This window comes from Oncorhynchus mykiss, chromosome 24 (assembly GCF_057628025.1).
Source record: "Oncorhynchus mykiss isolate SJ-2025 chromosome 24, ASM5762802v1, whole genome shotgun sequence".
Lineage (NCBI taxonomy): Eukaryota > Metazoa > Chordata > Actinopteri > Salmoniformes > Salmonidae > Oncorhynchus > Oncorhynchus mykiss.
Window position 1 is genome coordinate 46,668,056 of NC_143045.1, and position 14,948 is coordinate 46,683,003.

The 14,948-nt window shown below is 47.1% G+C and overlaps 1 protein-coding gene across 1 annotated transcript in view; it reads right to left on the reverse strand.

The window, feature by feature from the left end:
* cntn5 (contactin 5) overlaps positions 1-14,948 on the reverse strand; it is a 559,219-nt gene that overhangs the window by 252,797 nt on the left and 291,474 nt on the right. Inside the window, exon 6 of the mRNA XM_090219183.1 lies at positions 1,199-1,294. Coding sequence (XP_090075309.1) covers positions 1,199-1,294 — 96 coding nt within the window. The remainder of the gene's footprint in view (positions 1-1,198; positions 1,295-14,948) is intronic.

A 14,948-nucleotide genomic window follows, 5' to 3' on the forward strand; every position in this document is an offset into this window, starting at 1 on the left:
AGAAGAGAGGAGATGAAGAGAAGAGGAAAATAGAGGAGAGGAAGAGAAGAGGGAGAGGAGAGGAAGAGGGAGATGAAGAATGATAGGAGAGGAAGAGGAAGAGAAGAGGAAGCCGAAGAGGAAGAGGAGAGGAGGAGAAGAGAGGAAGAGGGAGAGTAAGAGGAGAGTAGAGGAAGAGGAAGAGGGAGAGGAGAGCAGAGGAAGAGGAAGAGGACAGGAGAGCAGAGGAAGAGGAAGAGTGAGAGGAGAAGAGAGGAAGAGGAAGATGTGGAAAGGAGAGGAGAGGAGAGGAGAGGAGAGGAGAGGAGAGGAGAGGGAGCGGAGAGTAGAGGATGAGGGAGATGAGAGGAAGAGGGAGATGAGAGGAAGAGGAGTGGAGAGGAAGAGAAGAGGAAAATGAGAGGAGAGGAAGAGGAGAGGAACAGGAGAGGGAGAGGAAGAGGGAGAGGAAAAGGAGTGGAGAGGAAGAGGGAGTGACCTGGCTGTCCATAAACAGATGAAAGATCTTAATTTGATCTCTATTTTGTTGCTGGGAATTTAATGTAAAGCAGGAAATGCAAACTTGTAGTGTATTTGAGTTTCAAAAAGGCTTCTAAAGTTAATAATTTCCTCTTTTTGACCTGATTTTTCCTAACAAAAAATGGATCAACCCTTAAAAAAATGTTTATTAATTATAATCCACATGATCATTCACCTTTCCTGTTTCTGCAGGATTATTTTCCTATTGTACCAAACTGGCTCAAATAAAGATCCTACATCCGTATATGGCTGATTAAAGCTTTATGTGATGATGAAGAAATTTTGTAACAATACACATGAGGGGGTGAAGTATACATGAGCAGGGTTAGGGGTCAGGGTCTTACCTCGTGAATGAGGGGGTGAAGTATACATGAGAAGGGTTAGGGGTTAGGGGTCGGTCAAGGTCTTACCTTGTGAAAGAGGGGGTGGAATATACATGAGAAGGGTTAGGGGTTAGGGGTCAGTGGTCAGGGTCTTACCTGGTGAATGAGGGGGTGGAGTATACATGAGAAGGGTTAGGGGTCAGTGGTCAGGGTTCAGGGTCTTACCTGGTGAATGAGGGGGTGGAGTATACATGAGAAGGGTTAGGGGTTAGGGGTCAGGGTTCAGGGTCTTACCTGGTGAATGAGGGGGTGGAGTATACATGAGAAGGGTTAGGGGTCAGTGGTCAGGGTCTTACCTGGTGAATGAGGGGGTGGAGTACACATGAGCACCACTCCTTGTCCTTCCCTTACAGACACGCCTCCTCTCGTCCTCCCACTGAAGGACCCCAGATCTGCAACATACAGCATTTACAGTTGCCAGACTATTCTGTACACACAGTTACCAGACTATTCTGTACACACAGTTACAAGACTATTCTGTACACACAGTTACCAGACTATAATGTACACACAGTTACCAGACTATTCTGTACACACAGTTACAAGACTATTCTGTACACACAGTTACCAGACTATAATGTACACACAGTTACCAGACTATTCTGTACACACAGTTACCAGACTATTCTGTACACACAGTTACCAGACTATAATGTACACACAGTTACAAAACTATTCTGTACACACAGTTACCAGACTATTCTGTACACACAGTTGCCAGACTATTCTGTACACACAGTTACCAGACTATAATGTACAAACAGTTACCAGACTATTCTGTACACACAGTTACCAGACTATTCTGTACATACAGTTACCAGACTATAATGTACACACAGTTACCAGACTATTCTGTACACACAATTACCAGACTATTCTCTACACACAGTTACCAGACTATTGTGTACACAGAGTTACTAGACTATTCTGTACACACAGTTACCAGACTATAATGAATACACAGTTACCAGACTATAATGAATACACAGTTACCAGACTATGATGTACACACAGTTACCAGACTATTCTGTACACACAGTTACCAGACTATTATTTACACACAGTTACCAGACTATGATGTACACACAATTACCAGAATATTATTTACACACAGTAACCAGACTATTCTGTACACACAGTTACCAGACTATAATGTACACACAGTTACCAGACTATAATGTACACACAGTTACAAAACTATTCTGTACACAAAGTTACCAGACTATAATGTACACACAGTTACCAGACTATAATGTACACACAGTTACCAGACTATAATGTACACACAGTTACCAGACTATTCTGTACACACAGTTACCAGACTATTATTTACACACAGTTACCAGACTATAATGTACACAGTTACCAGAATATTATTTACAAACAGTTACCAGACAATTCTGTACACACAGTTACCAGACTATAATGTACACACAGTTACAATACTATTCTGTACACACAGTTACTAGACTATAATGTACACACAGTTACAATACTATTCTGTACACACAGTTACTAGACTATAATGTACACACAGTTACCAGACTATAATGTACACACAGTCACCAGACTATTCTGTACACACAGTTACCAGACTTTTCTGTACACACAGTTACCAGACTATAATGTACTCACAGTTACCAGACTATAATGTACACACAGTTACCATACTATTCTTTACACACAGTTACCAGACTATAATGTACACACAGTTACCAGACAATTCTGTACACACAGTTACCAGACTATAATGTACACACAGTTACAATAGAGCTTGGTTCAACCATAGATAGTGTGATCTATAGAGACTGGCTCAGCTATTCTGAGACTGGGCCAGCTATAGAGACTGGTTCAGCTATACATTATGTGATCTATAGAGACTGGTTCAGCTATAGAGACTGGCTCAGCTATACATAGTGTGATCTATAGAGACTGGTTCAACCATAGATAGTGTGATCTATGGAGACCGGTTCAGCTATACATAGTGTGATCTATAGAGACTGGTTCAGCTATGCATAGTGTGATCTATAGAGAATGGCTCAGCTATACACAGTGTGATCTATAGAGACTGGTTCAGCTATACATAGTGTGATCTATAGAGACTGGCTCAGCTCTACATAGTGTGATCTATAGAGACTGGCTCAGCTCTACATAGTGAAGAGGAGAGATCAAAGTCAAAGCTTTCCTTAAAAATATAAAATGGCTCCTGCAGTGAGAAGAAAAGCTAGTATACCTGGAGCCCTGGAAAGTTAGAGGCAATATTAATATTAGACACACATTTTGTAGCTACATTTTATTTAACAATTCATGAAGGTTGGCATATCCATTTTGAAGCATTATGAAGAGTACTGGGTCCCCACCGACAAAAGCAATATTAAAATGTTTTTCATTTTGATTGAATCATTCTCAAGAGGCTTAACAGTGAACAAGAATGTCAGCGTTTATGCTATCATCAGTGTACTTTGAAGCTAACCCATCTTCCGCAGCAGCTCACTATGTGAAACCTAAGAAATGTTGAGTAGGGTTGAAAAATGTTTTACTACAATGTGCTCTGTTAAACATGACACAGGCTTCAGTTCCCTCCCTAATAAGCTGCCACCAGAGTGAAGGAATGGAAAGCCTTAGTCTGAATAGCACTGTCACTGTGGTGGCCATGAACTGATCAGCTTCTGGCTGTGTTTTAAATGGCACACTGTTCACTCTATAGTTCTCTACTAATGACCAGAGCCCTATGAGGTTAATGCACTATATCAGGAATAGGGTGCATTTGGGACACCAGTGACTCACTTAAATAAATAAGGTATCACCATGAGGATTGGGTGTTGAGGAGAGGCTGTACTGAAGGGTTGAGGAGAGGCTGTTCCGAAGGGTTGAGGAGAGGCTGTACCGAAGGGTTGAGCAGAGATTGTACCGAAGGGTTGAGCAGAGACTGTACCGAAGGGTTGAGCAGAGGCTGTACCGAAGGGTTGAGGAGAGGCTGTACCGAAGGGTTGAGGAGAGGCTGCACCGAAGGGTTGAGTAGAGGCTGTACCGAAGGGTTGAGGAGAGGCTGTACCGAAGGGTTGAGCAGAGACTGTACCGAAGGGTTGAGCAGAGGTTGTACTGAAGGGTTGAGGAGAGGCTGTACTGAAGAGTTGAGAAGAGGCTGTACTGAAGGGTTGAGGAGAGGCTGTACTGAAGGGTTGAGGAAAGGCTGTACTGAAGGGTTGAGTAGAGGCTGTACCGAAGGGTTGAGGAGAGGCTGTACCGAAGGGTTGAGGAGAGGCTGTACCGAAGAGTTGAGAAGAGGCTGTACTGAAGGGTTGAGGAGAGGCTGTACTGAAGGGTTGAGGAGAGGCTGTACTGAAGGGTTGAGGAGAGGCTGTACTGAATGGTTGAGAAGAGGCTGTACCGAAGGGTGGAGAAGAGGCTGTACTGAAGGGTTGAGAAGAGGCTGTACCGAAGGGTTTAGCTTTTTACTACTTTGCTATACATTCCAGTGGCAGGTGATAGCAGTACAACAATCTCCAGGTGTCAGCGATCAAGCTGAGACTTTGGTTCTGCTATAACGATCTATAGAGACAGTAAAACATCATCTCCAGGTGTCAGAACCTTGTTATCAAAGACATAAAGACAACACAGTTGTCAGATCATACTGGCTGCCTCTGAAATGGCACCCTATTCCCTATATAGTTCACTACTTTTAACCAGGGCCCATAGACCTCTGGTCAAAAGAAGAGTATAATTTGAGACATAGCCGGTGTCAAGAGGAGAAGAGAGTAAAATGTGTTGAGCGGCTGACTACAGCTTTATTTCCTTTCTTTTTATTGCAATACCCTCTCATGTTTCTCTGGACCAATCAGATATCTTTTTATTGCAATAACCTCTCATGTTTCTCTGGACCAATCAGATCTCTTTTTATTGCAATAACCTCTCATGTTTCTCTGGACCAATCAGATATCTTTTTATTGCAATAACCTCTCATGTTTCTCTGGACCAATCAGATCTCTTTTTATTACAATACCCGCTCATGTTTCTCTGGACCAATCGGATCTCTTTGCAATGTAAAGTGATGTTTCTCTGGACCTATCGGATATATCTGTAATGTGAAAGTGATGTTTCTCTGGACCTATCGGATATATCTGTAATGGGAAAGTCAAGTCAGGAGATAAATATGAATGTGTTAACAATGCAACAACCATGGATGTGTTATTAGATAAGAATGGAAGAGAATAATTATGCCATTTGAATAAGTATCTGCCAATCTACTGACTGGTTCTCTGAAGACTAGTCCATAGCCTGAACAGTGCTCAAAGCATAACCTCATTATTGTATTTTAATCATTCAGTTAAAATAGGTTTGTAATTCAATATGGACAATCAGTATGAAAAAGGTAAAGGCATAAAAGACAGTATGCATCTCTGTTAAACCCATTGTTCAGTTGTGGTTCATTTTCCTTGAGATCATGTGATCTTACCTGTGTCTGCGGTCACAGCATCACTTCCATCTAGATCTTAATGGACGATAGACTGGTGGAGATAGAACCTGACATTGCTCTGATGTCAATGGAGCTCACTAGACCTATTTCTACTGTAGATCTAGAGCCCACAGTAACAAAATACCTGACTCTTATCATCATAGAGGCCGTGGAATGGGGGAGACAGAGAGAGAGCGAGAGAGAGGGGGAGGGAGAGAGATAGAGGGAGACAGAGAGACAGAGAGAGAGAGAGAGAGAGAGAGAGAGAGAGAGAGAGAGAGAGAGAAAGAGAGAGAGAGAGGGTAGGATCTCAATAGGGAGTCAGATCACATGTCTCCCCTCCCTCTCCTCTCCATCTCTCCCCTCACCTCCCTACCCTCCCTCTCCACTCCATCTCCTCCCTCCCTCCCATCCCTCTTCTCCCCCCCTCCTTCTCCTCCCTCTCCTCACTCCCCCCCATCTCCCCCCCCCCCTCCCCTCCATATCCTCCCTCCCCTCCATCTCTCCCCTGCATCTCCTCCATCCATCTCCTCCCTCCCCTCGGGCTGCTACTGCTGCTTTTGATGCAATCAGGAAGTTTGACAGCCTGCCACCCCAGCCTCCTCCAACCTCCAATCTAGATCCCTGGAAGTGCTAAAGAAATGCTTCTAGCTACAGTACAAATCAAATTGTATTTGTAACATGCGCCGAATACAAATGCTTACTTACAAGCCCTTAACCAATAATGTTAGTTTTAAGAAAATAAGTACTAAATAAACTAAAGTCAATGTAAATAGTCTGGTGGCTGTTTGGGGGTGGAAGCTGTTAAGGAGCCTTTTGGACCTAGACTTGGCGCTCTGGTAAGACTTGCCTTGTGGAAGCAGAGAGAACTGTCTATGACTAGGGTGGCTGGAGTCTTTGACAATTTTTTCTTCTGATGGCAGGAAGCTTGGCCCATTGACGTACTAGGCTGTACAAACTACTCTCTGTAGTGCCTTGCAGTCGGAGGCCTAGCAGTTGACATACCAGTGATGCAACCAGTCAGAACGGTCTCGATGCTGCAGCTGTAGAACTACAGTATTTGAGGATCTGAGAACCCATGCCAAACATTTCCAGTCTCCTGAGGGGAAATAGGCATTGTCAAGCCCTCTTCACAACTATCTTGGTGAGTTTGGACCATGATAGTTTGTTGGTAATGTGGACACCAAGGAAGCTCTCGACCTGCTCCACTACAGCCCTGTTGATGTGAATGGGGGTCGGCCCTCCTTTATCTGTAGCCCACTATCATGTCCTTTGTCTTGCTCACATTGAGGGAGAGGTTGTTGCCAGGTCTCTGACTTCCTCCCTGTAGGCTGTTGAGGATCAGCGTGGTAGATGTGTTGATGCCTACCCTTACCACCTGGTGGCAGCCAGTCCAGGATCCAATTGAAGAGGGAGGTGTTCAGTAATAGGGTCCTTAGCTTAGTGATGAGCTTTGAGGGCACTATGGTGTTGAACGATGAGCTGTAGTCAATGAACAGCATTCTCACGTAGGTGTTCGTTTTGATAGGGCAGTGTGGAGTGCAATATAGATCGCATCATCTGTGGGTTTAGGGGCAATATGTTGGGTAATATGCAAATTGAAATGGGTCTAGGGTTTACGGGAGTATGGTGTCGATGTAAGCCACAACCAGCCTTTCAAAGCACTTCATGGCTACAGATGTGAGTGCTACGGGTCTGTAGTCATTTAAGCAGGTTATCTAGGCGTTCTTGGGCACAGTGACTATGGTGGTCTGCTTGAAACACGTAGAAATTACAGACTCGGTCAGGGAGAGGCTGAAAATGTCAGTGAAGACACTGGCCAGTTGGTCAGCGCATGCTCTGAGTACACGTCGTGGTAATTCGTCTGACCTGTTTAAAGGTCTTGCTCACACCGGCTACAGAGAGCATGATCACACAGTCGTCTGGAACATCTGGTGCTCTCATGCATGTTTCAGTGTTGCTTGCCTCGAAGTGCGCATATGAGTAATTTACCTTGTCTGGTAGGCTCGTGGCACTGGGCAGCTCACAGCTGGGCTTCCCTTTGTAGTCCATAATAGTTTGTAAGCCCTGCCACACCTGATGAAAATCAGATCCGGTGTAGTAGGATTCAATGTTAGTCCTGTATTAAAACTTTGCCTGTTTGATGGTTCATCGGAGGGTGAAGCGGGATTTCTTATAAGCGTTCGGGTTAGTGCGGATGTTGCCTGTAATCCATGGCTTCTGGTTGGGGTACGTATGGTCACTGTGAAGATGATGTCATCGATGCACTTATTGATGAAGCCGGTGACTGATGTGGTGTACTCTTCAATGCCATCGGATGAATCCCGGAACATATTCCTGTCTGTGCTGGTAAAACTGTCCTGTATCTTACCATCTGCGTCATCTGAACAGTTCCGTATTGAGTGAGTCACTGGTACTTCTTGCTTTAGTTTTTGCTTGTAAGCAGGAATCAGGAGGATAGAATTATGGTCACATTTGCCAAATGGAGGGCAAGGGAGAGCTTTGTACGCGTCTATGTGTGTCAAGTAAAGGTGGTCTAGGGTTTTTTTCCCCACATGTGACATGCTGATAGAAATTAGGTAAAACGGATTTCAGTTTGCATTAAAGTCCCCTATACCTCCCTGTACCTCCCTAAACCTCCCTACTCCTCCCCAATCCTCCCTGTACCAACCTATTCCTCCCTATTCCTCCCTATTCCTCCCTGTACCAACCTATTCCTCCCTATTCCTCCCTATTCCTCCCTATACCTCCCTACAACTCCCTATTCCTCCTTATACATCCCTATGCCTCCCTATCCCTCCTTATACCTCCCTATTCCTCCATATTCCTCCCTATTCCTCCCTATACCTCCCTAATCCTCCCTGTACCTACCGATTCCTCCCTATTCCTCCCTATACCTCCCTATACCTCCCTATTCCTCCCTATACCTCCCTAAACCTCCCTGTACCTCCCTAATCCTCCCTAATCCTCACTTGTCCTCCATAATCCTCCCTATTCCTCCCTATTCCTCCCTATATCTCCCTAATCCTCCCTGTACCTCCCTAATCCTCCCTATTCCTCCCTATACCTCCCTAATCCTCACTAGCCCTCCCTAATCCTCCCTATTCCTCCCTATTCCTCCCTATACCTCCCTAATCCTCCCTGTACCTCCCTAATCCTCCCTAATCCTCACTAGTCCTCCTTAATCCTCCCTATTCATCCCTATTCCTCCCTATACCTCCCTAATCCTCCCTGTACCTCCCTAATCCTCCCTATTCCTCCCTATTCCACCCTATACCTCCCTATACCTCCCCATTCCTCCCTATACCTCCCTATTCCTCACTATCCCCCCCTTGTACCTCCCTATACCTCCCTATTCCTCCCTGTACATCCCTATCATCCCTGTACCTCCCTACTACTCCCTATAACTACCTATTCCTCCCTATACCTCCCTATACCTACCCATTCCTCCCTATACCTCCCTATTCCTCCCTATCCCCCCCTTGTACCTCCCTATACCTCCCTATTCCTCCCTGTACCTCCCTATCACCCCTGTACCTCCCTACTCCTCCCTATAGCTCCCTATACCTCCCTATTCCTCCCTATTCCTCCATATTCCTCCCTATCCCCCCCTTGTACCTCCCTATTCCTCCCTATACCACACTACACCTCCCTATTCCTCCCTAATCCTCCCTGTACCTACCTATTCCTCCCTATACCTACCTATTCCTCCATATTCCTCCCAATTCCTCCCTATACTCCCTATACCTCCCTGTACCTCCCTATTCCTCCCTATACCTCCCTATTCCTCCATGTACCTCCCTATACCTCCCTATTACTCCCCAATCCTCCCTGCACCTCCCTATTCCTCCCTATTCCTCCGTATCCCCCACTTGTAACTCCCTATTCCTCCCTATACCTCCCTACTCCTCCCCAGTCCTCCCTGTACCAATCTATTCCTCTCTATTCCTCACTATACCTCCCTACAACTCCCTATACCTCCCTACACCTCCCTGTACCTCCCTATCCCTCCCTATACCTCCCTATTCCTCCAAGTACCTCCCTATTAATCCCCAATCCTCCCTGTACCTCCCTATTCCTTCATATACATCCCTATTCCTCCCTGTACCTCCCTATTCCTCCCTATACCTCCCTATTCATCCCTTACCTCCCTATACCTCCCTATCCTCCCTGTACCTCCCTATTCCTCCCTATCCCCCTCTTGTACCTCCCTATACCTCCCTACTCCTCCCTATACCTCCTTATTCCTCCCTATTCCTCCCTATACCACACTACACCTCCCTATTCCTCCCTAATCCTCCCTGTACCTACCTATTCCTCCCTATACCTACCTATTCCTCCATATTCCTCCCAATTCCTCCCTATACTCCCTATACCTCCCTGTACCTCCCTATTCCTCCCTATACCTCCCTATTCCTCCATGTACCTCCCTATACCTCCCTATTACTCCCCAATCCTCCCTGCACCTCCCTATTCCTCCCTATTCCTCCGTATCCCCCACTTGTAACTCCCTATTCCTCCCTATACCTCCCTACTCCTCCCCAGTCCTCCCTGTACCAATCTATTCCTCTCTATTCCTCACTATACCTCCCTACAACTCCCTATACCTCCCTACACCTCCCTGTACCTCCCTATCCCTCCCTATACCTCCCTATTCCTCCAAGTACCTCCCTATTAATCCCCAATCCTCCCTGTACCTCCCTATTCCTTCATATACATCCCTATTCCTCCCTGTACCTCCCTATTCCTCCCTATACCTCCCTATTCATCCCTTACCTCCCTATACCTCCCTATCCTCCCTGTACCTCCCTATTCCTCCCTATCCCCCTCTTGTACCTCCCTATACCTCCCTACTCCTCCCTATACCTCCTTATTCCTACCTATTCCTCCCTATTCCTCCCTATACATCCCTATGCCTCCCTATACCTCCCTATTCCTCCCTGTACCTCCCTATACCACTCAAATCCTCCCTGTACCAACCTATTAATCCCTATTCTTCCCTATTCCTCCCTATACCTACCTATTCCTCCCTTTCCCTCCCTATACCACCCTATATCTCCCTGTACCAACCTATTCCTCCCTATTCCTCCCTATACCTACCTAGTCCACCCTATTCCTCCCCAATCCTCCCTGTACCAACCTATTCCTCCCTATTCCTCCCTATACCTCCCTGTACCTCCTTATTCCTCCCTATATCTCCCTGCACCTCCCTATTCCTCCCTATTCCTCCGTATCCCCCACTTGTAACTCCCTATTCCTCCCTATACCTCCCTACTCCTCCCCAGTCCTCCCTGTACCAATCTATTCCTCTCTATTCCTCACTATACCTCCCTACAACTCCCTATACCTCCCTACACCTCCCTGTACCTCCCTATTCCTCCCTATACCTCCCTATTCCTCCAAGTACCTCCCTATTAATCCCCAATCCTCCCTGTACCTCCCTATTCCTTCATATACATCCCTATTCCTCCCTGTACCTCCCTATTCCTCCCTATACCTCCCTATTCATCCCTGTACCTCCCTATACCTCCCTATCCTCCCTGTACCTCCCTATTCCTCCCTATCCCCCTCTTGTACCTCCTTATACCTCCCTACTCCTCCCTATACCTCCTTATTCCTACCTATTACTCCCTATTCCTCCCTATTCCCCCTATACCTCCCTGTACCTCCCTAAACCTCCCTACTCCTCCCCAATCCTCCCTGTACCAACCTATTCCTCCCTATTCCTCCCCAATCGTCCCTGTACCAACTTATTCCTCCCTATACCTCCCTACAACTCCCTATTCCTCCTTATACATCCCTATGCCTCCTTATACCTCCCTATTCCTCCCTATACCTCCCTAATCCTCCCTGTACCTACCGATTCCTCCCTATTTCTCCCTATACCTACCCATTCCTCCCTATACCTCCCTATTCCTCCCTATCCCCCCCTTGTACCTCCCTATACCTCCCTATTCCTCCCTGTACCTCCCTATCACCCCTGTACCTCCCTACTCCTCCCTATAACTACCTATTCCTCCATAATCCACCATATTGCTACCTATTCCTCCCTATACCTCCCGATTACTCCCTAATCCTCCCTATTCCTCCCTATCCCCCTCTTGAACCTACCTATAAATCCCTACTCCTCCCTATACCTCCCTATACCTCCCTATTCCGACCTATTCCTCCCTAATCCTCCCTGTACCTCCCTAATCCTCCCTATTCCTCCCTATTCCTCCCTAATCCAACATATTGCTACCTATTCCTCCCAATTCCTCCCAATTCCTCCCGATAACTCCCTAATCCTAACTACTCCTCCCTATAACTACCTATTCCTCCCTATACCTCCCTATTCCTCCCCATTCCTCCCTATACCGCCCTATTCCTCCCTATCCCCCCCTTGTATCTACCTATACCTCCATATTCCTTACCTATACCTCCCTATTCCTCCCTGTACATCCCTATCCTCCCTGTACCTCCCTATGCCACCCTATTCCTCCATATCCCCCTCTTGTACCTACCTATACATCCCTACTCCTCCCTATAGCTCCCCAATCCTCCCTGTACCAACCTATTCCTCCCTATTCCTCCCTATACCTCCCTATAACTCCCTATTCCTCCCTATACATCCCTATGCCTCCCTATACCTCCCTATTCCTCCCTGTACCTCCCTATACCACCCTATATCTCCCTGTACCTCCCTACTCCTCCCCAATCCTCCCTGTACCAACCTATTCCTCCCTATTCCTCCCTATACCTACCTAGTCCACCCTATTCCTCCCCAATCCTCCCTGTACCAACCTATTCCTCCCTATTCCTCCCTATACCTCCCTGTACCTCCTTATTCCTCCCTATACCTCCCTGTACCTCCCTATTCCTCCCTATACCTCCCTATTCCTCTCTATCCCCCCCTTGTACCTCCCTATACCTCCCTATTCCTCCCTATACCTCCCTATTCCTCCCTGTACATCCCTATCCTCCCTGTACCTCCCTATGCCACCCTATTCCTCCATATCCCCCTCTTGTACCTACCTATACATCCCAACTCCTCCCTATACCTCCCTATACCTCCCTATTCCTACCTACCTATTCTTCACTATTCCTCACTATACCTCCCTACAACTCCCTATACCTCCCTACACCTCCCTGCACCAGCCTATTCCTCCCTATACCTCCCTATTCCTCCCTATTCCTCCTTATACCTCCCTATACCTCCCTACTCCTCCTCAATCCTCCCTGTACCAATCTATTCCTCCCTATTCCTCCCTATTCCTCCCTATACCTACCTATTCCTCCCTATTCCTCCCCAATCCACCCTGTACCAACCGATTCCTCCCTATTCCTCCCAATCCCCCCTTATACCTCCCTATTCCTCCATATACCTCCCTATTCCTCCCTATACCTCCCTCCTCCTCCTCAATCCTCCCTGTACCAATCTATTCCTCCCTATTCCTCCCTATACCTCCCCAATCCACCCTGTACCAACCGATTCCTCCCTATTCCTCCCTATACCTCCCTATTCCTCCATGTACCTCCCTATAACTTCCCAATCCTCCCTGTACCTCCCTATTCCTCCATATACTTCCCTATTCCTCCCTGTACCTCCCTATACCTCCCTGTACCTCCCTATTCCTCCCTATCCCCCTCTTGTACCTCCCTATACGTCCCTACTCCTCACTATACCTCCCTATACCTCCCTATTCATACCTATTCATCCCTATTCCCCCTATACCTCCCTGTACCTCCCTACTCCTCCCAGATCCTCCCTGTACCAACCTATTCCTCCCTATTCCTCCCTATACCTACCTATTCCTCCCGATTCTTCCCCAATCCTCCCTGTACCAACCTATTCCTCCCTATTCCTCCCTATACCTCCCTACAACTCTCTATTCCTCCCTATACATCCCTATGCCTCCCTATACCTCCCTATTCCTCCCTGTACCTCCCTGTACCTCCCTAAACCTCCCTACTCCTCCCAGATCCTCCCTGTACCAACCTATTCCTCCCTATTCCTCCCTATACCTACCTATTCCTCCCGATTCTTCCCCAATCGTCCCTGTGCCAACCTATTCCTCCCTATTCCTCCCTATACCTCCCTACAACTCCCTATTCCTCCCTATACATCCCTATGCCTCCCTATACCTCCCTATTCCTCCCTGTACCTCCCTATACCTCCCCAATCCTCCCTGTACCAACCTATTCATCCCTATTCCTCCCTATACCTACCTATTCCTCCCTTTTCCTCCCTATACCACCCTATATCTCCCTGTACCTCCCTACTCCTCCCCAATCCTCCCTAATCCTCCCTATTCCTCCCTAATCATCCCTATTCCTCACTATTCCTCCCTATTCCTCCCTATTCCTCCCTAATCCACCCTATTCCTCCCTATGACTACCTATTCCTCCCTATACCTCCCTATTCCTCCCTATACCTCCCTATTCCTCCCTATCCCCCTTGTACCTCCCTATTCCTCCATATACCTCCCTATTCCTCCCTGTACCTCCCTATTCCCCCTATACCTCCCTACTCCTCCCCAGTCCTCCCTGTACCAATATATTCCTCCCTATTCCTCCCTATACCTACCTATCCTTCACTATTCCTCACTATACCTCCCTACAACTCCCTATACCTCCCTACACCTCCCTGTACCAGCCTATTCCTCCCTATACCTCCCTATTCCTCCCTGTACCTCCCTATACCTCCCTACTACTCCTCAATCCTCCCTGTACCAACCTATTCCTCCCTATTCCTCACTATACCTCCCTACAACTCCCTATACCTCCCTACACCTCCCTGTACTTCCCTATTCCTCCATATACCTCCCTGTACCTCCCTATTCCTCCCTATACCTCCCTATTCCTCCGTGTACCTCCCTATACCTCCCTATTACTCCCCAATCCTCCATGTACCTCCCTATACCTCCCTATTCCTCCCTGTACCTCCCTATTCCTCCCTATACCTCCCTACTCCTCCTCAATCCTCCCTGTACCAATCTATTCCTCCCTATTCCTCCCTATTCCTCCCCAATCCACCCTGTACCAACCGATTCCTCCCTATTCCTCACTATACCTCCCTACAACTCCCTATACCTCCCTACACCTCCCTGTACTTCCGTATTCCTCCCTATACCTCCCTATTCCTCCATGTACCTCCCTATAACTTCCCAATCCTCCCTGTACCTCCCTATTCCTCCATATACTTCCCTATTCCTCCCTATACTTCCCTATTCCTCCCTGTACCTCCCTATACCTCCCTATCCTCCCTGTACCTCCCTATTCCCTCCCTATCCCCCTCTGTACCTCCCTATACCTCCCTAATCCTCCCTATACCTCCTTATACCTCCCTATTCCTCCCTATCCCCCCTTGTACCTCCCTATACCTCCCTATTCCTCCATATACCTCCCTATTCCTCCCTGTACCTCCCTATTCCCCCTATACCTCCCTACTCCTCCCCAGTCCTCCCTGTACCAATATATTCCTCCCTATTCCTCCCTATACCTACCTATCCTTCACTATTCCTCACTATACCTCCCTACAACTCCCTATACCTCCCTACACCTCCCTGTACCAGCCTATTCCTCCCTATACCTCCCTATTCCTCCATGTA